This window comes from Canis lupus, chromosome 8 (assembly GCF_011100685.1).
Source record: "Canis lupus familiaris isolate Mischka breed German Shepherd chromosome 8, alternate assembly UU_Cfam_GSD_1.0, whole genome shotgun sequence".
Taxonomy (NCBI): Eukaryota; Metazoa; Chordata; class Mammalia; order Carnivora; family Canidae; genus Canis; species Canis lupus.
The window spans coordinates 41010298-41037151 of NC_049229.1; the positions used below are offsets into that span (position 1 = coordinate 41010298).

General features: G+C 32.8%; 1 protein-coding gene across 12 annotated transcripts in view; it reads left to right on the forward strand.

Annotated features, from left to right (window-relative positions):
- Window positions 1-26854, forward strand: part of GPHN (gephyrin) — a 625991-nt gene that overhangs the window by 153866 nt on the left and 445271 nt on the right. For all 12 annotated transcript variants that reach the window (XM_038544964.1, XM_038544965.1, XM_038544967.1 and 9 more), the window contains exon 2: window positions 6965-7043. In XM_038544964.1, the coding sequence (XP_038400892.1) occupies window positions 6965-7043 (79 nt within the window). The remainder of the gene's footprint in view (window positions 1-6964; window positions 7044-26854) is intronic.

The window sequence follows — 26854 nt, forward strand, 5'->3', positions numbered from 1 at the left end:
AATACAAAGTAGTATCTGAGGACAGATAGTTGGTTATAGTAAAACGTGTTTTAAAATGAATCTGTTTATGCATGAATCAGGTGAACACTGTAAAGTAGTGTCGTCTATGGCGAGATACGGAGCCAGATGTGGAGGTATTTGATCTGTGGGATCACAGAGATGCTATCAAGACTAGGCAGAGAGCAGAATAGAAATAGGCATTCCTCTTAAGTCACAAGAAACTGTCTCAGTCAGAGATCCAATAGAGAGAAATAGTGGTTGGTAATAGTTTGGCTGCAGAGGTCAAAGTGAGCAGACACTATTCTCATTGCTTATCAGGGGTAGGTTGAGGCAACATAAAAGGCAACATAAGTGGATCACATCAACAGAAGCAAAAGGATGTTCTCACTACTCTTTTGGGTTTATTTGTTTGAAACAGTGTGGTGGTAGGATTTCAAGTTTTATAAGAAAAAATATGGCCATAATCATCCTATATTGTCTGCATGAAAAATATTACATAATTAAAATCAGATAATTAACACATTTCCACATATAAATATTGGGTGTTAGGAGCTCTAGTTTAAAGCAAATCTTTGAGTATATAGATGATATTACCAAACAGGGTGATTATATATGCCTTTTACTTTATTGGCACATATAAATCTAACAGTAAGAATGTCTGCACTTGGAATAACTTATGCTTCAGATTCACATCAATAAAATAAAAGAATAAAACATGGAAAAAGTGAATCTGTTTAAAATGACAACTAGAATTTGGTGTTATAAAATATGGACCAGAATCTTAATATTCATATAGAATTGCAAGAAATGCTGAGTAGCCAAAAATACCTTGAAAAAGAAAAACAAAATTGGGGGACTCACAGTTCCCCATTTAATAGCTTGCTACAAAGCTACAGTAATCAAAACTGTGATAGTAGCATAAGAGTACACATATAGATCTATAGAATAAAAATTGAATAAGCCCATATGTAAATAGGTAATTGGTTTTTTAGAAGAGTGTCAAGATCATTCAGTGGGGAAATTTTGAACTGCCTCTTCAACAAATGATGCTGGGACAATTTAATAACACATGTAAAATAATGAAGTCAGACTTTTACCCTCACGTCATGTACAAATATTAGCTCAAAATGGATAAAAGACATATACAGAGTTAAAACTATAAAATTCTTACAAGAGGGCATGGGGAAATTTCTCATGACCTTGGATTTGATAATGGTTTCTTAGATGTGACACCAAAAGAAAAAATAGACAAAATTTATCAAAATTAAAAACTTCTGTACATTAGAGGATGCTATCAAGAGGACACAATGACAACCACAGAATTAGACAAAATACTTGTAAATCATATGTCTGCGAAGGGCCTAGTATCCAGAATATATAAATGTGTCTTACAGCTTGGCAACAGGAATATCAACAACCCAATTAAAAAGTGTGCAAAGGACTTCCAAAGAAGATAAATGGTCAACAGGACATGGAAAGATACTCAATATCATTGGTCGTTAGGAAAATGTAATCAAAACCGCAATGGGATAATACTTCACACCCCACTGTTATGACTAAATTAACAAGAAAATAACCACTATGGATTTTGGGAAATGGAGCCCTCTTACATTGCTGGTAGAATGTTAAATAGTGTAACTGCTTTGAAAAACAATTTTGCAGTTCCTCAAAAAATTAAACTCGGAATTACCATATGATCCACCAATTATCTTTCTTGGTGTCTACTCCAAAGAATTGAAAACAGGGACTCAACAAATACTTGTACACACATGCTCATTGCACTATTCACAATAACCAAAAGGTAGAAACAGCCCCAATGGCCAACCAAGGATGCATGAATAGACAAAAATCAGACATACATGCAATGGAGTATTATTTAGCCATACGAGGAATGAAGTACTGATAGATGCTAGAACACGGATGAATCTTGACAACATTATGCTAAGAGAAAGAATTCAGACACAAAAATTACATGTTGTATGCTTGCCTTTGAATGAAATATCCAGACTAATCCACAGAGATAGAAAGCAGATTGATTGTTGCCAGGGATTAGGGGAAGGGAGGAATGGGGACTTGCAGCTTAATGGGTAGCAGGTTTTCTCTTGGGATGATGAAAATGTTTTGGAAATAATGGTAGTGGTCACACAACATTGTGAATGTACTAAATGTCACTTAACTTTACTTTAAAATGGCTAATTCTGATAAATATAAAAAAATTTAAAAAATAATAAGATGAACTTTATATTATGTGAATTTCATTTAAAAACAAAAAAATATAGATTTATCTTGAAAAATATGACTAAAATTATGGAATCAGTCTAATTTTTCTTATGTCAGCTATTGTGTGTGTGTGTGTGTGTGTGTGTGTGTGTGTGTGTGTGTATATTTAGAATAAAACCAGTAATGTGTTCAATTTTTTTTGGTGATATTTTAAAATCCTATCATATTGAACTTTTTCAATTAAACGTTTAACTTTCACACTGTGATCATAGAAGGGGACTTTTTTAGGAAAATATGTAATGTTTCTAAGAACAAGGTCTTAACTTTTGATATTCAAATATGTATTTTTTGAAAACACTTATATCAGTATCTTTATCTTTTTCTATTATTGTGAACTATTGTTTTATTTGTCCACTTTAACTTTGAATAAATTATTTGGAATTTCTAGATTGTATAAATATACATTTTATTTTAATTACCAGTTGTTTTCACAGGACCATTTCTTTGAGACTTTATTTCGCTAGGTATTTTGAAACTACAGAATGAATGAGTTTTAGATTGGATCTGTTTTTACTGTTACCCTAGCAATTTTCAAATGGTGCTGACTCTTGCAGACCATAGGCAAAATGTGATCTCATTTATAAAATAATGATGAGTGGAACTAATACTGTTTTGAGGTGTGTATATATGTATGTGTGTTTCAGCTTCTATAAAAATTTCTTTAGTAAGATTTTTGCAAACATAATTTTAAAGCAGTCTAATATATAAACAAATAAAAACGGAGCTCTTTAGCTGAAAGGGGAAAAGGAATATCATTGCTCTGAGACACCTCCATAGAATCCATGAGATATGAAGCACAGTTAACTAACTTCTAAACTAGAAGATCCATAATGTTTCATTCTACTTTAAAAACTGTGATTCTTTAATGATGCTTTGAGTTGGAATTAACTGTCTCATAGTGAATTTTAGTTGTAAAACTTTTATGTGTTTTGAAGTTACAGAAATACAGAATTCAGAATATATGAGTGATTGATGAGGACTATGGTCTGTATAGTATAGTGGTTAAAAGTATCACCTCTGGAGTTACAGCATCTAGATTTTCCCAGCTTCAATTTATTAGCTGTAGGATCCATCACAAGATGCTTAATCTCCCCATGCTTCAGAATCTTCACCTGTAAAATGGTGACACAGATAGGCTTATCACAGCATGATAAAGAAGATTGAGTTAATAAATATGAAATGCTTAAGATATAATGAATTTCAATTATTATCTTGATTATAGATCCAAACGATGAACATTTACCGGAAAAAATGCATGTAATTGAATAGGAACTTTGGTAAAAAGTCTGTTTACAAATATTTCTAATATTTCTTTGTATCCTTCCAAGTTAATTATATCAATATAAAACAGACTGAAGTAAAGTGTATAATGTTCATGTTAATACCATAAAGTTTGACTACAGGTTTCTATTGTAATTTCTCCCATTTTATCTGATTTTTGTGATGACATATTGATGACTTTTCATTAGTCAGTAGAATGAAGAGCATAGTGGTTCCTGTAGTCATCATATACTGGAGGGTAAAAAACAGTAAAATATGGTGACCCAAACTGATTAATTTTAATGCGTTTACACACAAAAAATTATGTTTACTTCCTTCCTAAAAAGTACCATATTCTTATTTATAATTAAAAAACAAAATTTGTTGTTTTGGTGGAAGAAAACTTTAAATATAATAAATATTGTTAGGCAGCTAAAATTTTAGAATTTTTATTAGGAAACTTCTTGATTTCTTGCTTTGTTTTTAACTTAATATTTGGATGGGACATGAATTTTAAAAAGTGCCTCTTTAGCAGAACTCATTTCACAGATAGCTGACTAGCAAGCCTTTAAAGGAGCAAAGGTTTATTCTATTTTAATTAAGCCTGCAAAACTTTCAGACTCTTGAAGTTTGTAACTAAGCTCTCATATTTGCCAAATTGGGTGAGAAACTTTTGAGAACAAATTTTATGATATATTATACCTTCAATTTTAGTTCAGCAGAGCAGGAAACTAACTTCCCTTACAGTGTGCCAACATTTTTTTTTCCTTTTAGTCCTACTCAGGAGATGCTGTAATAAAGAGCATTTGTATTAAAATTATGAAAAGCAGGAAGTTAGTTTTAAATCAACAGGTTGAGATGTGTCTGCTAAATATGGAATGAAAACTATATATTATGTAATCAAAATTATTCCACTCATTGCAAAGAAATAAAAAGTGAGGAATATCTTTTGGAAATTAATAAAAATGAATCCCAACTTTTTTCAACTTCAGTGTTTTTAAAGCATCATTGTTTATATGAATTATCATTTATTTCATAGAGAGATCCACATTTGTAATTTTGAGGGACTCTATAAAAAGGAATATAAAATCTAAATAAAATATTAGGTAATGGATCTTTGGAAGGAATAAGGTGAATGTCATATTCTTCTTGCTCCATATGTAGGTTATAAATGACTCTTTAAGATACATAGAATAAAATTGTTAAATTGAGGACACCTAGGTGGCTCAGTGGTTGGGTTTCTGCCCCAGGTGTGATCCTGGGGTCCTGGGATTGAGTCCCACATTGGGCTCCCTGCATGGAGCCTGTTTCTGCCTCTGCCTGTGTACTCTGCCTCTCTCTCTGTGTCTCTCATGAATAAATAAATAATATCTTTTAAAAAAATTGTTAAATTGAAATAGAAAATAATCACTTAATATTTATACTAACAAATACAAAGTACTATATAAGTAGAGTTTTATTTTGCCTTTAATTTTGGGATGGATATTTTATCAAGGTTAGACTTTTAAATTTCCAGTTTCCCTCAGCATATTGATCAAAGTTTTCCATTGTATTCTGGATTCCATAGTTTATGTTGAATACTTAGCTGTAAGTTTTACTGATTTTCCTTTGAAGATGATGTGTCCTTTTTCTCTTGTTGGCTGCTTTTAAGATATTCTTATCATCTTTTATTTTCAGCAGTTTGGCTGGTGGGATCATTTTATTTTACTTTTTCCGGTGTGTTGTTGGTTATACTCCTGAGTCAGGGAAGTGTAGTGTATTGAATCAATTTTGGAATATTCTCACCTGTTTTTCTGAAAATACTGCTTTTGCCCCATTCTCTTCTCAACTACAGTTACATTGGGTTGTTTGATTCCTATATGTTTCTTTTGCTCTGTTCTTTTCACATACTTTTTTTCACCTCTTTACTTCAGTTTGGATATTTTCTGCTGATCTCTTCACAAATCCTGTGTCTTTTTTTATATTGAGTCCGCTATAAAACTAACCCACTGGTATCTCAATTTCAGATACTGTATTTTTCAATTCTAAAGTTACTATTTGATTCTTTTTCATAGATTTTAATTCTTTGCTGAAATTTTCCTTCTTTTGTCTACTGTGAACATTTTTCTGTACCTTCAACTTATATTAAATAAGTTTTTTGAAAGTTTAAGTTTTCTTAAACTCCTTGTCTTCTATTTCTGTATCATCTGTGCGTCAGCATCTATCTATCTATCTATCTATCTATCTATCTATCTATCTAATCTATCTATTTGTAAAATAGAAAATTTTTTCTCTTGATAATTGGTCATATTTGAGGTCCTTCTCCATACTTTGTGATTTTTGTTGTACACCAAATACTATTTATTATAGGATCATAGAAATTGATATAGAGAAAAAAAAAGAAATTGATATAGAGGTTATTGTTAAGTGCCAGTCACTTTAACTGAACTTCAAATTGAACTGGGTAGTTAGAGTGAAAGCTTTAGTTATATTTAGTCTATTTCTGGTCAGAAATGTCTTTAAGGATAAAACTGTTGTGTTGCAGATATTTCTGATGTGACTTTGTACTTACATACTCTGAAATTGTGGGCATTTTTACTATATCTTTCGAGTTCTGCCCCCTTTCACTCCTTCCTTGCTTTTGGTTGAGAGTAAATCCTTTTTTTTTTTTTTTTTTTTTTTTTTTTTTAGGGGAGATCTGCTTAAATTCTACACTGAAAGTGGCAGGCTCCACCTATTATTGGGTGACTTTGATTCCTAATCACCCTCCTATTTGCCCTCTGGCCCATTTTTTTCTTACTCATTCCAAATTTTCTTTTGCTTCCCAGCCCTCAGCAAATCTTCCAGCAGAAAATGGGTTTTCATAGGATTTCTTAGGGTTCCATAGAATTTCAGTCTGTCATGCCAGTCTATTGACCATCAAGAACTATGCTGGTTTCTCTTTTCCCTAGTAGTGTCCCTCTTTCTGACTCTTAGCTCATAAGTGGCAAGTCCTCCTGGAAATGAAAACTATAGGAAGCTCAGCTTACCTAAGGGGTATTATTTTTCTCCTAGTTTATCCTTATTATCTCACATTGTTGTCTAAAATCTTTAAAAATATAATTGGTGTGACAGTTTACCTTTTTTTTCCCCTAGTCGTGGAAGCAGTGACTTGCCACTATGTGTTCGTAATTTAGTCTTATAAAAGTAAGAACAAAATTTAGATCCAAGTGTTTAGTCTTTTATATGTTGTATTTACCTAAAGTTTGTATGCTTGGATTATTGGCTTGTTACCGAATATTAATATTTGTTGCTTAAACTATGCCCAGAAATTGATTAGCATTGATGTTTGGAAAAATCATATCCAGAGAACTGGTTTTAATTTAAAATTACATTTGTCAGTAGTAATTGAAATAAAATGTAAACAAAAATTAATTCTCTTTTCCTCTCCACCTTTCCTGTTTAGTGAGTGATAGTTGCTTCAGGAATCTTGCAGAAGATCGCAGTGGGATAAATCTCAAAGATCTCGTACAAGATCCTTCTTTGTGAGTATTTGGTTTTCAGTACTAAGTTAATTTAAAACTTTATTGTTAGTTTGACTTTTTTCAAAAGAGTTATAATTGAGAACTACTTTAATGTTGAGTTTTTCTTTTCTAACAATTTGTTACATACAGTAAACACATCCAACAGTTTCAGTAGAAGTGAAGGTATAGAATAGTTCCTTTTTAGAAAAAGAAGAGATAATTAGAAGAAGAGAGAACACTGATTAATGATCGACTTGCAAGGAGTTTTTACTAATGGTTGATGGTACCTTGCCAACGTGGCAATAGATACTGGTAGGAAAGATGAGTTATTCATTTGCTGGGAAAGGTGTGATTGAATTTGCTCACATAAATTTTAAGCATTTTTGATAATACTTATTTATAAGTATAATTACAAATATAAAATAATTATTTATAACATATTAGAATATTTTTAATATATTTATAATATTTTACATTAGAAAGCACTATAAAGAAGATTTTTTGAAGAGTTTTTTAGGTTTCACGTTTTAATTTTCTTACTAATGTAGCTTTCTATTTATATTTTATGAGTTAATGTTTTATAATTTTATATTTGCTGTAAATTATGCATCCTATATTCTATATGAACATACCCTCCTGGTAAGAACACTTTTTATTTAAAAAAAAAAAAAAACAGAACAAAACAAGTTAAGCCTTGGGCAGCAGAGAAAAGAAAATTGAGTTCTGGCAGGTGCTTTCTTTAATGATATATATAATGCATTCAGTAAAATATAAAAGGAAATCCACCTTTCACATCATATGTAATCTACACTACAACTGGTTTTACTAGTAATTTATTGAGTATTTTGTGAGGAATAAAACACAAGCATGTGTTGAATCTGAGGGATATTGATTCTTTAATGATTTTCTAGTCATTTAAAAAAATAGTCACAAGATACAGAATCTTGAAAATGACCAAATCTTAAAAGTTTATAATGAATTTAGAATTTGAATTTAGAAATGAACTTCAAAACTCAACTCTCAGTTTTTTTGTTAATCTAGTTCTCTTTTCCTCACTCAAAAGGAACGTCAATATTCCTTCTCCATGATCTTTATCTCACTGAAAATTAAAGTTGTCCTTTCAGTCCTATAAATATTTAATTAAGAATATAACTATTCTTTGTTGTTATAAATATTCCCAGTAAATTATAGTTAAATAACATTTATTTGCATGAAGAATTCTATTTTCCTTATAGATATGAGAGGAAGCTTTATAATTGTTTTTGAAAGATCTCATCTATTTGGATGATAACAAAAGTTATTCCATTATTGTATTATTTGTAAGGTATATTTTTGGTCACAATAGTATTATTTATGTGTGTAATGTGGCCTTGGTGGAAAAAATGTGCTCGTATAGATTTTAATGATATAAAAGCTATGGAGAAGTATACTTGAATATTGATTATAACAATCAGTTATAGTGTTTTCAGAGAATTTGGTATGTCTTCCCAGAATGTAGAATAATACTCATCTTGCAACCTAGCATTTAATTTTAAATTTAATCTTAGTATTCTAAGAGAAATTTTTGTGAGATCACTACTGCATTGGTTAGACAAAATAATTCTGAGTCTCTGTTTTAAAATAGCAGATATCTTAATTTAGCATTATTCTCTTGGCATTGGTCTTGACTGTAAGAATTTAGTGAGAATTCATTTTTGCTTTGCTACTTGGAAAGAGCTTTTCTTAATTAAGAATTGTACAAAATGTACTATTAATGACTCTAATTCATATTTTAGTGATATATTTCTTCCTTAACAAAATTCTTTAAGGAAGGAAATGCCTAGTGTGGAAAAATAATGTATTTTTTCAGTTGTTATTGTGAAAAATAGTTTATTCTAACTTATTATTCTATAGCGATATTCACTTAGTATATACCTCATGGGTATGGATTTTTTTTTTTTCCTGAAGCCATTTGTCTCTCTTCTGTCCCAAACTCCTAACAAAAAATCTTTACTATTTGTTCATTGATTCATGTATACTACATGGTTCTATATGGAGTTGAATTTTTTATATTGGAACAATGAGTTGAAAATATGTCAGAAATAATGTTTTTCAGTAAAAAATATCCTACTTAAAAAAAAATCACTGGCATTTGATGAATACTCCAGACTCCTGAGCTGCTGATGCTAAAAGGAGTTGATGTGTAAAGAAAATTAAATATTACAATCACTAAGGCTGTTCAAAAGGGAGACAGTAAAGAGAAAAGAAAAAAATAAGCTGAAGAGAAGCCAGGCTATCTGTTCAATATTGACACTGGGAGCAATAGATAGTATGTCATAGTTGGATAAATCAGGATGTATGGAATTTCTGTGGGCAAAATAATAAAATAAAACTAAATCAATTGTAGTATGTGCATGTGTGTGTGTATGCATGTATCTATAAATGAATGAATGAAGTTTTAAGGGATTATTGCCTCAGGAGAATGAACAGGAAGAACAAAAAGGGACTAATTAATTCTTTTAAATCTGTGTCAAGCTAAGAATAATATGATGGGCCCTTTGTCATTTATCTAGACTGTGTATACCGTACTCCCCAAGACTTTACTTCCATTGTGTAGTAAAACTAATTATTGGGCTTGATGGAACTGCATGACCTATGTTACAAGAACATGATGAAGGGATGCCATGAGAGAAAAAGATAAGAAAGTTGTGAATCCCTAAGAAAGACTTTCTGGCCTTACTACTAATTTTGATCTGTTTTAATAATGAGAGCAGAATGTGACTTGTGGGAAAATTGAAGTAAAAGGGATACTTGAGAAGCTCTCTTCTTTGGTAATTATTCTGAGAATAATTTTTTCTATCACAGTTCTGCAAGTGTTAAGTGTTAAGACCAAGTAGAGGACCTTGACGTTCATTTCTTGCTGGTTTTGTTTGAATTAGTAATTTGCATGTATGTTGCATTTTAAAGTGAACAATTTTATCTGTTCTAATAGCTCATCTTATATTTATGATTATAAGTATTTTAAGATTGATTTCCTCTACTGTGTGTATAATCTGTTCTGTTGTGTTGTAAGACCTTTTGTTTTACTTGTGGTCTCTCAATGGCACATTGAAAAGCATTGTCAATTTTAACTTTATGTTTCACTATATTAGAAACATATCCAATGTGATATATACTTTTCATACATACAGGTAGTTTTTCTTAGTATGATATAATTAATTTTTGTTCTCTTTAAGAGATGCATACTATTTAAGTTATAAAAAATCATTTATGCTTCTTGTTATCTCTGCTAGAGAGATGACTTATTATATGCAAATTAAATACTGTATATAAAATTCTTTAAGTTATATTTAGTTGTGTTCTTTATAGAAGTAATTCTTTATGGAGGTAATTCTCAAAAATACTTTTAAATCCCTATTGACTGTTTGCTGAAGATGAAAGATAAAACATATTACCATATTTATTCTTTAGATTTCCTATTACATATAAACTATTTAACACAATTATTGAACTCAGAAACATTTATAGACATTATTAAAGCTGTTTAAGAATCAAAAGAAGAAAAATAACTTAAGAGTGAAAAAGCTAACAGAATCGAACACCTGTTTGTTCATTGTGTTGATGCTTATCATTGTGGTATCGGCAGATGTGTCTTGTTTAATTTGCAAAAGCGCTTAAAAATTTAGGATCATCATAGATATGTGCTACATAAATCAAGTTATAGAAAGAATTGTTTCATTCATACTAGAATTGGACATCTCTTGACACTATAAATATAATTTATAATGCAGGATACTAGTAATTTTCCTTATCATCAAATAAGGAAAGTTTATATTCTTTGAAAATTTTGGACAACATGACAATGTCAGTCTTTTTTTCTCCTTTATGCTATTCAGAGTATATTTTCAAATTATTTCAGTGACATCAAGGTTTTGAAAAGATATTAACAATTTATAATCTTGTGATTTATAAAAAAGGATGATTCAGTGAAATAGACCTTAATTCTGAATCCTGGGTAAATTATATTATGGATCAAGAAATATGTTTTCTTGTCAGTGTTCTTGGTATTTCTTTTAATTGTCATAAAATAAAAATAGCATAAAATTTACCATCTCAACCGATTTTAAGTGTATAGTTCAGTAATGTTAAGTATATACACACTGTTATACAATCAGTTCCTTAAAATTTTTCATCTTACAGAACTGCAACTCTATACCCATTAAACAGTAACTCCCCATCCCTTCTCCAGCCTTTGGCAACTACTGTGTACTTTCTGTTTCTATGATTTCGACTAATGTAGAAATCTCACATAAGTAGAATTTTACAGTATTTGTCTTTTGTGACTAGTTTGTTTCACTTAGCATAATAGTCCGAAGGGAATTCTCCCATTTGTAGTGTCTGTAAGAATTTGCTTTTTGAAGCTGAATAATATTCCACTGGATATGTGTACACCACATTTTATCTCTTCATCCATCAGTGGACACGGAATTGCTTCCAACTTTTGTCTATTATGAATAATACTGCTATAAACATGGTTGTGCAAATATCTCTTTGAGACCCTGCTTTCAATTCTTTTTGTTGTATACCCAGGAGCAGAATTGCTGTATCATATGATAATTCTGTTTTTTATTTTGAAGAACTGCCATATTGTTTTTTCCATAGTGACTGCACCATTTTATATTCCCACTAACAGTGCACAAGGGTTCCATCTTCTCTACTTTCTTACCAATACTCATTATTTTCTATTTGTGGTTTTTGTTATTGTTGTTGATAGTACCATTCTAATGGTAAGGTGATTTGTTCTTGGTATTTTTCAGTGAACTTCATTCAGTTCTTTACATTTATTTTGTCTTTTTAGTGAAGTCAATACAACTCATCTAGAGAATATGAAAAATGTCTGATTATTGTGAACTTTGGTATATTGTGCAGTAAACTGTATAAAACTGTTTCTAATTTCCTTTCATTATCATTATGAAGATTATGAATTGTAAATATGTTCATAGTAATTTTGTAATAATAGGATTTTAATCAATTTGTTTCCCTTGTATTACTTGCCTGTATTACTACAGTTCTTGTTATACCTTATCTGTAAAGAATTACTTTTCTAGTTAGATAATGCTACATTGGAAATGCAGCATAGTAATTTAAAAAAGAGCAATGTGCTAGTTGAAATGTATTTTGATATTACAGATGATTGGTGCTTAATAAGAGCATTTCATAGATAAAACTGAAAATAGTTGTATCTGATTGTAAATTCCTTAGAGATGAAAATTTCATTTACCTGAATGCACTTCTTTACAAATCTTACCACTTTTGGTGGAAACTTCTTTTCATGGTTCCAAAACATAGCCATATCCCCTTGAATATACTTGACTTTCCACTACAATCTGATTGAGTGCTATTTTGGTTCTTTGGATCATGGCATTAAATGTGAAGGGAAGGCAGGATTGCCGTCTGGAAAGCAATCATATCTAAATATAGCCTGTACTTATCTGCTGGTGTTAAGACAGGTTGCTATGGTGAATTGAATTTCTTAAAAATGCCAGTCAGCAGAGGATAAACAGTGGATTTTGAAGTGGTTATTTTCCATGGAGCTGTACATTCTCATACTGCATGTTCAGGTAAATGAATTTAGTTAATGTTTTTTATGGTCTATTTATTAAATTTCAGTTTTAGAGTATCTTTGAGACCCTTAATGTTATTAAACAAAATACAAGGATTTTTATCTTGTTATCTTTTGTTTCTCTGAAAATAAATTCATTTGATGTGAAAATGCATTTTTAACGGCAGCTATTTAAACATTATTGATCATTCATTTTGCTCTACTTCCACTAGTTTTGCTATATCTAAGACAGCTACCAAAAATTTCTTTGTAATATTGTCTTTCAGTATAAGTTATTATCATTTTTAATCAGGTTATTTTTTGGATTATATGTTTATTAGTCTGTAAATTATATATTGGGACAATATAGCTTAATCTAGGCTTATAGTATAATATTATAGTACTATGTTCTATGTCAGAACTGTAAATCCAAAGACTGGATTTTATTGCTTTTAGAAGACTTATCCTCATTTCTGTCATTCCATAGCTTTCTGAGATGCATGTTTAATTTTCTGTGGGTTAATTCAGTTTAGAATTTATTAATCAAAAAGCAATACTAGGTGTTTGTATTAAGTTCTTCAGAATTAGGTTTAATAGACATTATTCTTGTAGTCAAAGGCCATGTGATTGAAGATGGACAATATCTGAGTTGGTCACCTGATGCATATAGATATATAGATGACCGGTACAGTATTCGAATTTTCTTTTAAGATTTCATATATTTATTTATTCACTTATTTTTAGAGAGTGAGAGAGTCTGCAGAAGGAGGGGCAGAAGGAGAGGGGGAAAATCTCAAGCAGACTCTGCACTGAGCATGGAGCCCAATATGGTTCTCTGTCTTACAACCCTGAGATCATGACTTGAGCCAGAATCAAGGGTCAGATACTGAACAAACTGAGCCACTCTGGTGCCCCCAGTATTAGAATTTTTAAATGAAATAAATGTACCATTTTATTTAGTGGATTCTTTTTTTTCCCACTGTACACAAACCTAAGTCAAACTAGCTTAAAAAGCAAAATTGAAAAAAAATAATAAAATAAAAGTAAAATTGGATTTGACTGGTATACTTCTCATAGAATCAGGAAGGCTTAAAAGCCTCAAAGAATAGATTTAGGGAGTTTATGCAACTGAGTTTGTTTCTCACCCTTTGCCATTATCTCTTTTGGTTTTTCTTGTCTTTAATCTCACTTATGGCAGTTAGACTTTCTCCATGAAACCAGGAAGATAGATGCTAACTTACTTTAATTTCCTTTTTTCCAGCTTCATGATCTCTCTTCACTTCTAGTTCTGAAATGTAAAATCCCATGGAGGAGTTCTAATTTTGTTAATCTGGTTAATTTGGTCATATGACATTAGCCAGTCACTGTGGCAGTTTATTTTGGTTGACCACTCTTTGGAGATACCTGTGGCCAGAATGGTAGGATACTCTATTTAAATGAGAGAGAAGGTAGCCTCAGAAAAAGAGTGGTTAAACTAAGGTCTACTGTATTGATTTTTAATTGTTAATTTTTTTAAAAGATTTTATTTACTTATTCATGAGAGACAGAGAGAGAGAGAGGCAGAGTCACAGACAGAGGGAGAAGCAGGCCCCATGCAAGGAGCCTAAGCAGGACTCCATCCTGGGTCTTCAGGATCACACCCTGGGCCAAAGACGGGTGCTAAACTGCTAAGCCACCCGGGCTGCCCTTTAGTTGTTAATTTAAAGAAGAATATATACATTGTCAAAAAATGTTAATTCTTTAAAATAGATCATTTTGCTTGCCTTCACAAAATAGCTCTATTAGATCTTGGTAGTATATCTGTATTAATTTTAAAGTGCATAGTTCACTTAATTGATAATAGTTATTGCCTAATTGCTGATATTATTAACTGTTTATGTAATAATATACATGCCTAAATGTGAAATGACTCAGATGAATTTGTTACTTTAGTTACAACTAGCTAGACAGCAGGTGGAATAGTAACAGGTTGTTTCTGTTTTTCCATACTTCTTTCTTAAAAAGAAGAATTTCACCACTATAAATCAAATGGAAAGAGTCAAACATTCTCATTTAGCATTCTATTATAATACCTTAACTGTGGAATATCATTATAATCATTATGGGGGCATATAAAAGTTTAATGGTAACACTGATGAAGTATTTCAAGGATAGGTGATTTTTGAAATGAAGCTTTTGTTTAAAAAGAAAAAAGGTAGGGGGCTGCCTGGGTAGCTCAGTCAGTTAAATGTCTTCCTTTGGCTTTGGCACAGGTCATGATCCCAGCCTGGCTCTCTGCACAGTGGGAAGTCTGCTTCTCCCTCTCCCTCTGCCGGCTGCTCTGCCTCCTGTGCTCACTATCTTTCGTTCTCTGTCAAATGAGTCAATAAAATCTTTAAAAAAAAAAAAAAAAAAGAAAGAAGGAAGGGAGGTAAGGAGGCAGGAAGGGACTAAAGGACTGAGGCGGGGAGCAAGGAATGTTGGAAGAAGGGGGGCAGAGAGAGAGAGAGAAAGGGGAAAGTTTGATTATGAGAAAGAATGGAAACTCCATGAGTGTGTTAATGCTTTTTAGAAATGCAGTTTGGCTGAAATGATTGAGAGTCTAGAAGCTTAAAACTGATGATTAAAACAAAGTTTAGATAACCATGTATTTAATTTATCCAGAGCATATCACATATCTGATATTAATGGTCAGAGTGAACAAATGGATAATGTCATTTTCTACTTGTATTAGTTTTATATTACGGTGTAACAGAATTACCACAAACTTACTTACTTACTTACTTAAAGAAAATATACATTTATTATCTCAAATTACCATGAGTTGGGATTTTGAGCATAGTTTAACTGGATAATGTCATTTTCTACTTGTATTAGTTTTATATTACGGTGTAACAGAATTACCACAAACCTACTTACTTACTTACTTAAAGAAAATACACATTTATTATCTCAAATTACCATGAGTTGGGATTTTGAGCATAGTTTAACTGGATCCTCTTCTCAGTGTTTCCCGGGATTGCAATCTAGGTGTTGATTGGGTTGCATTTTCATTTGGAAGCTTGACTGAGGCAGAATTGCTCCAAACTAATTCAGGTTGTTGGCAGAATTCATATCCTTGTGTGTATGATTGAATGCTCTGCTTTTTGCTGGATATTGGCTATTTTCCATCCATAGTTCCCATCATCTTTGCCATATAATGTTGTCTAATCTTGGGAGTGATATACTTTCACCTTTGCTATATTCTTTTGGTTAGAAGCAAGTCACAGGTTCCACTCACACTCAAGGGGAAGGGATTACAAAAAAAGTGTGAACACCAGGAGATAGGACCATTGGAGATCACCTTAGGGTCTGTTTGCTACACTGCTTTTAGAATTTTCTTTCCTACATGGAGTCATACTTCTGTCAGTGTAGACATGTGAAAATTAAAGCTCATCTGAGTTGTGATTTATCTCAGCTCATAAAACTGTATAAGTGATGGGCCACCTGACAACTAAACATGTGCTCTTTACACTTCCAGTCTTAGTCTTGACTTTAATTTTGTTATCACTTTTTTAATTTTATTTTTTCTCTGTTTTATTGAGATTTAGATGACATATAGCATTGTGTAATTTTAAGGTTATATAGCACAATGCCTTGTCTTGACATTTGATTTTAATTTATGTCCTAAATTTGTCAAAAATAGGACGACTACATCTTGGCACTGACATTAAAATATCTGGAAATATTTTTTTCTGTATGGTCTGTGGGTGTATGATTTTTGATCATTTAATTGTTCTGCCACAGTAACGTTTTATCTAATATCTGTCTGTCTCTTTTTCTTCTCAATTTTTGTTTGGAGGAGAAGGAACAGGATTTTTGTTTCACTTGGTTTTGGTTTATGTTAGTATCTGAAGAGTGAGACTATAGAGACTAAAAAATGAGACTGAGAATGAGATTTAACACTTATAAAGAAATGGTCTCAATGGAATAATGGCTTTTGAATCCACTATATGTATGAACTCTTCTGTGGGTTTCTCAATGGAAGATTTCTGGCTGTGGAATGGCAAGACAATCAAGTAAGCAGGTAAACAAGTTTGCTATTAAAAAGTCTGCATAAGTATGCTTTCCTAATAAGCTTCCTAAGAAACACCTGCTTGTGAATCAGCCCAAATGAGGAAGAAAATGGCAAAAGGAAAGGTAGGAGATACTAGTTGTTTCTTTTAGAGACATTTTGAGAGTTAAAAAAAATTATAAAATACTATTCTTTGAGAAATTACAGAGAATGAAATTACCCCTACACTGGGAAAATCTCCCTAATACTAGACTTTTGGGCAGCAATTTCAAGGAGACCAGCCCTTGCTGCTATTTCTTTCTGTTACTACCTAAACAGCATAGTAAATTGTAATTACTCTAATATTGTTTTGCCCTCTGAGAGAAATTAAATGAAAGTTAAGTTTTATTTAATTTATAGAAATGAATTTAGTGTAGGAAATGCATTTAGAGAGGGAAGGTTGATTGAGCTGGTGTTTTATTCTTCATGTTACTCTTTATGATCTCCTATGTGCTCCTCCTGTGTGTTCCTCCTATGTGTTATCCAAACACTGATATTGTAGCTTTTACACTATATTACCATTGTCTGTGTGTTGTCTATATTTTTCAAAGGACTATAACCTTTCAAGGGCAGACACTCTGTTCCTATTTAATGTTATATCAATACTATCCACCATAGAGTTTTTTTTTTTTTCCACCATAGAGTTTTAATAAAGAGTAGGCCCACCAGAAATCTTCTTTAAGTAGACGAATGAAGGAAATAATATGTGAGTGATTTAGTGACTGAATGAAGGACTGAGCAATAATTAAGAGTAATAGATTCAGTGTATAGGAAATTTACATTGGCAACACCTGCATTTTTCCCACTCTTCAGGCAGTTCTGATTCTGACATTCAGGCCTTTGTTAATATTCAGTACAAAAATTTACTCTCTAGTGACCTGATGGCTATATTTAAATTTTGAGTTTTTTTAAAATTTTTATTTATTTATGATAGTCACAGAGAGAGAGAGAGAGAGAGAGGCAGAGAGGCAGAGACACAGGCAGAGGGAGAAGCAGGCTCCATGCACCGGGAGCCCGACGTGGGGTCTCCAGGATCGCTCCCCAGGCCAAAGGCAGGCACTAAACCACTGCGCCACCCAGGGATCCCTATATTTAAATTTTGATCAACACTGGTTCCCTCTAAGCCTCAGCATCTTTGTCAGTGCATATGAGATAATGAGACCTAACTCCAGGAGCAAAAGGAAGTGATGACCTCACTAATCCCCATGGTTTTGGTTTTCAGCACTTGATGCTCAGAATACTGAGAGCAGATATAGCCAAGAAACAATTCCATGTTTTTTTTTTTTCTGATGAGAGTAAGGAAGATCCCTGGAATTGTTTTCAAATTGAATGTATTTCTGAACAGTTTAGTTTGACAAAAACTTTCACAGCATAATTTTGGTAGAGGAAAAAATATTTTGAGTAATCCAGTCCTACATTAACATATTTCTTAAAAGACATTAATTTAAAAAGTAAGCTAAGAAGGTGCTAGTTTTATTTTCTCCTCATAAAGTTCTATTTTTTCTCCTCTTTTTCTATAAATAACTAAGAACAGCTTAATGGAATTCCACTTTCTCTTTTTGCTGCCAGGATAACTGTAAAAGCTTGGGAAAGTATCAGATATTGCTAAAAAGATGTAGCCCAAAACTCAGTTGTGCATCCTGGCATATTATATTTTCAAAAGTCTAAAATTAGATAATTTATTTATATATATTATTTATAACTTTTTAATTTAGTTATTTCATTGGTTTATTTAGATCAGTGACTTAGTCAAGATAATTGTATTTGAGAAAGCCACCCAGAATAAGCTGTAGTTTGGGTGTGATGGCAAGAACTGGACACAGTGTTTTAGATTTGACCAGGCTGTCACTGAGGACATTGAGACTGGGTGAAATCATGTTTGTTTTAATTCCTCTAATTCTTTGTGAATATACTTTCACTTTTTTTGGGGGGGGCAGGGTAGGTAGGGAGCCTAATTAGATACGTGACTTCCCTTCCCTGGGACCTTTTTCTATTGTAAACAGCTTTTCCTTTACTAAAGATGCGAATCACATACCATAAAATTCACCCATTTAAATGATAACTTAAGTGGTTTTTAGTGTATTCTCAGAGTTGTACAATCACTATCACTATCAAATTTTTAGAATATTTTCTTCTCCTCAAAAAACACTCCCTCCTTTTCCTAGACAAACATTAATCTACTCATTGTCTCTGTATAGTTGTCTCTTTTGGATATTTTGCATGAATGAACAAATATGTCCTTTTGTGACTGATTTCTTTCACCAAGCATAGTATTTTTAAAGTTCACTCATCTTAAAACATGTATCAGTACTTCATTATTTTTATTGCTGAGAATATTCCTTTGATGAATATATCATATTTTATTTATCCATTTATCAGTTAATATGCTTTGGGATTTTTCCCACTTTTTGTTGTTATAAATAATACTGTTATAAACATTCATGAAAAGTTTTGTATGGAATTATGTTTTCTTTGATATTTAGCAAGGAATGAAATTGCTAGTTCATATGGTAACTTCATGTTAAACATCTTAAGGAAATACCAAAATATTTTCTGAGGTAGTTGATTCCCCTTTATTCTCTAATTTTTTTAAAGTGGCAAAATACTCATAAAATTTTCCATCTTAATAATTTGTAGGTATATAATTCAAAAATACTAATTAAGCACATTCATGTTGCTGTATAGTTAATATATCGTCTGTTTGCAGAATATTTTCATCTTTTCCAAATGAAACTGTACTTATTAACACTAACTCCCATGCTGTGCCTCCCTCCAATTCTTGGGAATTGCTGTTGGGAGCCAGTATTCTACTTTCTGTCTTAATGAATTTGACTACTGCAGAAACCTCATATAAGTAGAATCATACAGTATTTGTTCTTTTGTGACTGGCCTGTTTCACTTAGCATAATGTCTTCAGAGTTCATTCATGCCAAAATTTTCTTTCTTTTTAGCTTGAATTATATTCCTTTGAATGCATATCCATATTTATTGATTCACCTGTTAATGGACACTTGAGGTACTTCCACATTTTAATTATTATGAATAATGCTACTATTGATGTAGTTTTGGAATATAGGTGAAGTTTGGTGGGGTGAGGTCTGGAGTCTCAAGAAAACGGTGGTTTTATTAGAGCAGTGGAACAGGACCTGTGGGCAGAAAGAACTGCTGCCCCAGGGTTGTGAGGGGTGGCTGATTATATACTTGGGAGCTGGGGAAGGTAGGAGTTTTTCAAAAGAATTTTTTGTATGATAAAGTGGACCTACAAGATAATTGGAGGCCTTGCCATTGTCAAGTTAAGGTTGTTTTTCCCTCTAGTAAAGCATTAACATTAAGATATTTGGGAGTTTCCTGTAGGAACATTACATACTTTGCCTGCTTCAAGTATCTGTCAATGGCTGCAGGTTCTAAGGACATTTAATTTTATCTACATTTCCTTCTGGAAGCTAAGTTATTGATAAGAATACTTTTTCTTTCTTGTAAATCACTAAGACTTTTTTGTAAACTGAGGGAGAATCATATATATAGGACTCTAATCTCTATAAGTTAACTATTTATTTTTCCTTCCCCTTAGCTTTAGGGCAGCCAGGTGCCTGAGCAATGTCACACATTGACATTGGAGGGAGGGGGTAGGGTCATTTGTAGGGTCATCTTGTGCTTTGTCCTCAGCTAATCTCTGCTCCGTCATCACTATGAACTTTGGTGTGCAAATATCTCTTCAAGATTCTGCTTTTAATTCTTTTGGCTATATAACCAGAATTGAAAATAGATGATTTGGTACTTCTGCTTCTAATTTTTTGAGGAATTGCTATACCGTTTGCCAGAATGGCTGTATCATTTAAAATTTACACAAATAGTGTATGAGGGTTCCAATTTCTCCACATTCTCTCCACGCTTGTTTTCCTTTTTTAAAATTGTTGCCATCTTAATGGATGTGAGATGTGATTTGCATTACCCTAATGATTCATAATGTTGAACACCTTTTCTCGTGCTTCTTGGTCATTTGTATATCTTCTTTGGAGAAAGGTCTGTTCAAGTTCTTTGCCCATTTTTAAATTGGGTTGTTTGTTTCTTTGTTGTTGAGTTTTTAAGTGTTTTCTCTATATTCTGGATATTAATCCCTTATTAGATATATGATTTTGCAAGTATTTTCTTCCATTCTGTGGGTTGCCTTTAAGCTCCATTGACATCATCTTTTGATGCAGATTTCTAAAAAATTTTAATGAAGTCCGATTTGTCCTTTTTTTCTTTTGTTGCCTATATCGTTGGGGCAATCATTGACAAATCCAATGTCATGAAGCTTTTGCCTTATGTATCCTTATAAGAATTTTATAGTTTTAGGTCTTACCATTTAGGCCTTTGATCCATTTCTTACTAATATTTGTGTAAGATGTAAGGTAAGGACCCAGCTCATTATTTTGCATGTGGACATTCAGTTTTCCAATAGTATAACATTTTAATTCCTTTAACAATTTTAACTATTTAAAAAAATATTTTCTTAGTGGTTATCTAGAGTTTACATAAAATAGCTTATTAGATTCCACTTCATATTTATGATAACAGTTTCAATGAGATAGGAAAATATTCCCATGTAGTTCTATTTCATCCCTTCTACATTTATTACACATATTTCCTCTATATTTGTTTTACCATACCAACAATATAGGTGTCCTTTGAACAACATGAGGGTTAGTGGTACCAAAACCCTGTGCAGTCAAAACTTTACTTAGACTCCCCCAAAACTTTACTAATAGCCTACAGTTGACCAGAAGCCTTACTGATAGTCTAAATATGTATTTTGTATGCTATATGTATTACATATCATATTCTTACAATAAAGTAAGCTAGGGAAAAGGAAATAAATGTTAAGAAAGTTGTAAAGAAGAGAAAATATGGGGATTCCTGGGTGGCTCAGCAGTTTAGCACCTGCCTTTGGCCTAGGGCATGATCCTGAAGTCCTGGAATCGTGTCCTGCATCAGGCTCCCTGCATGGAGCCTGTCTCTCCCTCTGCCTGTGTCTCTGCCTCTCTCTCTCTGTGACTCTTATGAATAAATAAACAAAATCTTTTTTTAATAAGAGAAAATACATTTACAGTACTATAGTATACAAGTGCTTACAAGTGGACCTGTGGTTCAAACATATATTGTTATTTTATTAGGTTATATAATTTTATGTCTTTTCAAGAAAATAAGAGAAGAAAGTATGTGTGGGGTATTATAGTACTTATTATATTAATATTCTTATTTACCATCTAGTGTCATTTTCTACCTCAGTACAGCTTTCTCCTTCCCAAGCCTTTTGTGCTGTTTTGTCAATTATATTTTGTTTCTACATGTTAATGTGCAACAGTATAGTTCTATGTATACTTTTTTATGCAATTGTTTTTTAAGTCAATTAAAAAAAAGGAAAAATATGCAGTTACGTTGTTTTATAATTGTCTACTTTAATAACCTTTGCTGTTCATATGTTGTGTGTGTGTGTGTGTGTGTATTTTGGTTACTACGTGATGTCATTTGCTTTCAGCTCTGAAAGATTTTTAGTATTTCTTCTGAGGGGATTCAGCTGGAAATAAATTCTGGCATTTTTCCTTATTTGTGAATGTTTTTATTTTCCCTTCATTAAAAAAAAATTATTTCACTGGGCCGAGGTTTTGTTGACAGGTTGTTTTTTCTTTCTGTAGTCTGAATATATGATCCATCTTTACTGTGTCCTAGCCTTCATTATTTCTGATGAGAAGCCAATGTTTATCTTCCTGGAGTTCCATTGTATGTGATGACTCCGTTTTCTCTAATTGCTTTCAATTAGAGATTTCACATTAGTGTGATGTGTCCAAGTGTGGATTTTTTTATGTTTATCTTAAGTAAGTTTGGTTGAGGTTTTTAGATGTGTAGACTAATGTTTTACATCAAATTTTGAAAGTTTTAACCATTTTTTTCTTGTAATATTTTTCTGCTCCTTTCATTTTTCCTCTTTCTGATATTCATTCCCATTACACACGTTGGTGCTTTTCAGTTGTGTCCCATATTTCCCTGAGCCCCTGTTCATTTTTTTCTTCATTTTTTCTTCTCTGTTCTTTGGTTTACATAATGTCCATTGCTCTATCTCCACATTCATCAATTCTTTCTTTTGGCAGTTGATATTTAATGTTGTATTCCTCTAGTGAAATTTCATGTCAGTTTTATGCCTTTCAGATCCAGAACTTTAATTTGGTTCATATATTATAATTACTTTCTCTTTATTCTTTATTTGATGAGACAGTATCATCACACCTCCCTTAACTTTTATTTTTTCCCAGTTTTATTGATATACAATCAACATATAAAAATGTATTAGTTTAAGGTGTACAGTATAATGATTTGATATAGGTATATATTGCCAAATGATTACTACAGTAAGTTTAGTTAATAGCCATCACCTCATATAGTTACAGTTTTCTTGTGAAAAGAATTCAAAATCTATTCTTTCTTAGCAGCATTTAAATATACAGAACAGTATTGTTAACTATAAGTACCATGCTATACATTATATCCTAAGTGTTTATTTCTCTTATGGTATAAGTTTCTTATTACTTTTATTTATTTACTTATTTATTTAAAAGATTTTATTTATTTTTTTAATGAGAGACACAGAGAGAGGCAGAGGGAGAAGCAGACCCTCTGCAGGGAGCCTGATGTGGGACTCGGTCTCAGGACCCCAGGATCACACCCTGAGCCGAAGGCAGTTGCTCAACCACTGAGCCACCCAGGTGGCCCTAAGTTTCTTACTTTTTTAAAGATTTTATTTACTTAGAGAGCACTAGAAAGAGAGCAAGCATGAGTGAGGGGCAGAGGGAGAGGGAGAAGCGGGCTCCCTACTGAGCAGGGAGCTTGACTTGGGACTCTGTCCCAGTACACTGGGATCACAACCTGAGCCAAAGGCAGATGCCTAACCAACTGAGCCACCCAGGCACCCCTTAGTGTAAGTTTCTTCCTTTTAACTACCTTCACTCATTTCCCCCATTTCCCCAGCCCCTATGTAGCTCTGGCAACTCATAGGTGTTTTGTTTCTGTGAGTTCAGTTTTTTAAAATTCCACACTTAGGTGGGATCATACAGTATTTATCTTTTTCTGTCTGACTTACTTCACTTACCATAATTCCCTCAAGGGATGTTGTTGCAAATGACAAGAATATCGTTCTTTTTTTCTAGCTGTATAATATTCCATCATATGCCCCGGACCTAGCTCAACTTTCTAGTGACCCCAGGCTCTCTTGTGAACCTCAGTTTCTCCATCTATGACATTGGATGTAATGGGCTTGCCTGATGGGTTGTTGAATTTACTTGAGAGAGAAAGAGGAATCATTGACTGGTACCTGAGGACAGAAAGAGACACTGGGCAAGGCTGTCTCAGCATCCTGTCTTCTGGGGCACAGGATCCAGGAAGCCCCTCCTGAGCCCCCTTCTGCCACTCAACTCCTGGGAACATTCAGAATTGTTTGGGGAAGTGGTGGAGGAGATTCAGGATGACAGCAGGTCCAAGGAGAAGGAAGATAAGTACTGGGAGGACTGCTGATCAGAGCCTGTGTCAACAATCAGGGCAATATATTTGTTTTTGTGTGTGTGTGTACATACAAACTTTTCACTATCCTTTAATCCACTGATAAATATGCAGGTTGTTTCTATGTGTTGGCTGTTGTAAATAGTTTTGCACTAAATTGAGGGTGCAGGTATTTCTTCAACATAGTGATTTTATTTCCTTTGCATACATACCCAGAAGTAGGTTTGTTGGACAACATTGTAGTCCTATTTTTAATATTTTTGAGCGACCTCCATACTGCTTTCCATAGTGGCTGCACTAATTTACATTCCTATCAAAAGTGCACATGGGTTTCCTTTTCTCCAGAACATTGCCAATACTTGTTATCTGTTATCTTTTTGACGGCAGACATTCTAACAAGTATGAGATGATATCACATTGTGGTTGTGATTTGTATTTCCTAATATTTTGTGATGTTGAGCACATTTTCATGTGCTTATTGGCCATTTGCAAGTCTTTGGAAAAGTGTCTCTTCAGTTCCCTTGCCTGTATATTAATTGGATTTTTTTTCTTTTGAGGTATATGATGTTTTTTTTTTTCATATTTTGGATATTAACCTCTTATCAGATATATGGTTTGCAAATATTTTTTCCCATCTCATAAGTTGCCTTTTCATTTTGTTCAGTTACATTTGTTATGCAGAAGCTTTTCTTTTTTATTTTATTTTATTATTATTTTTAAATTTTATAAATTTATTTTTTTATGGTGTTCAATTTGCCAACATATAGTATAACACCCAGTGCTCATCCCGTCAAGTGCCCATCTCAGTGCCCATCACCCAGTCACCCCCACCCCCCGCCCACCTCCCCTTCCACCACCCCTAGTTCGTTTCCCAGAGTTTGGAGTCTTTCATGTTCTGTTTCCCTTTCATATATGTATATACATATATATATAGAGAGAGAGAGAGAGAAAGAGAGAGAGAAAGGCAGAGAGAGAAGCAGGCCCCATGCAGGGAGCCTGACGCGGGACTCGATCCCGGGACTCCAGGATGGCGCCCTGGGCCAAAGGCAGGCGCCAAACCCCTGAGCCACCCAGGGATCCCCTGCAGAAGCTTTTCAACTTGATATAGTCCCACTTGTTTATTTTTGCTTTTGTTGCCTGTGCTTTTGGTATCAAATCTAAAAAAAGTTGTATGATTTCAGGTCTTATGTTCAAGTCTTCAATCCATTCTGAGTTAATCTTTGTGTATATATAAGTTTTTGTGTATATATAAGTTAGTGATCCAGTTTCATTCTTATGAATGTCGCTGTCCAGTTTTCTCAATACCATTTATTAAAGAAACTGAGCTTTCCCCATTGTATATTCTTGGGCCTTCTGTTGTAAATTAATTGATCATATATATATGCATTTATTTCTGGGTTGTCTGTTCTGTCTTATTGATTTATGTATTTTTTTAAACAGTTATTTATTTATTTATTTTTAAAGATTTTATTTATTTATTCATAGACACAGAGAGAGAGGCAGCGACACAGGCAGAGGGGCTCCATGCTGGGAGCCCGATGTGGGACTCAATCCCGGGTCTCCAGGATCACACCCCAGGCTGCAGGCCGCGCCAAACCGCTGCACCACTGGGGCTGCCCCTGATTTATGTATTGATTTTATACTATAATTACTCTAGCTTTTTAGTATAGTTTGAAATGAGGGACTGTAACGCCCCCAATGTTCTTCTTTTTCAAATTGTGTTGGCTCTTCAACATCTTTTGTGGTCCCATACAGATTTTAGGGTTGTTTCTTCTATTTCTGTGAAAAATGCCATTAGAATTTTGATAGAGATTGCATTGTATCTGTAAATGATTTTGCTTAATATGGTCATTGAAACAATTTATTCTTCCAAACTATGAGCATGGCATATCTTTCCATTTATTTTTTTGGTCTTCAGTTTCTTTCATTAATATCATGGTTTTTTAGTATCAATGTCCTTTGCCTCCTTGGATTAAATTTTTTCCTAGGTATTTTATTCTTTGTGATGTATTTGTAAATAGGCTTGCTTTCTTAATTCCTCTTTCTGATAGCTTGTAATTATTGTATAGAGAGGCAACAGATGTTGTGTATTGATTTTTTTATACTACAACTTTCCTGAGTTTGTTTTAATTCTAACAGTTTTTTTGGTAGAGCCTTTGGCTCTCTCTTTCTTTCTTTCTTTCTTTCTTTCTTTCTTTCTTTCTTTCTTTCTTTCTTTTTTTGCCTTTGGCTTTCTATATTGAATATCCTGTCACCTGTGAGTAGTGACAGTTTTACTTCTTCCTTTCCAATTTGAATGCTTTTATTTCTTTTCCTTGTCTAATTGTCTGGCTAGGATTTCCAATCCTATGTTGATTAAAAATGGTGAGTGTGGGTATATTTGTCTTGTTTCTAATCCTAGAGGAAAAGCTGTTAGCTTATCACTATTGAGTTCCACACTAAGTATGGATTTGTTATATATGGCCTTTATTATGTTGTGGTACATTCCCTCTATGTCTATTTTGTTTGCAGTTTTTATCATAATTGGAGGTTGAATTTTGTCACATGCTTTTTCTGCATCTTTGAGATGATCATACGATTTTTTTTCTTTCAAGCTTTTATTTAAACTCAAGTTTGTTAACAACATATAATATAATATTAGTTTCA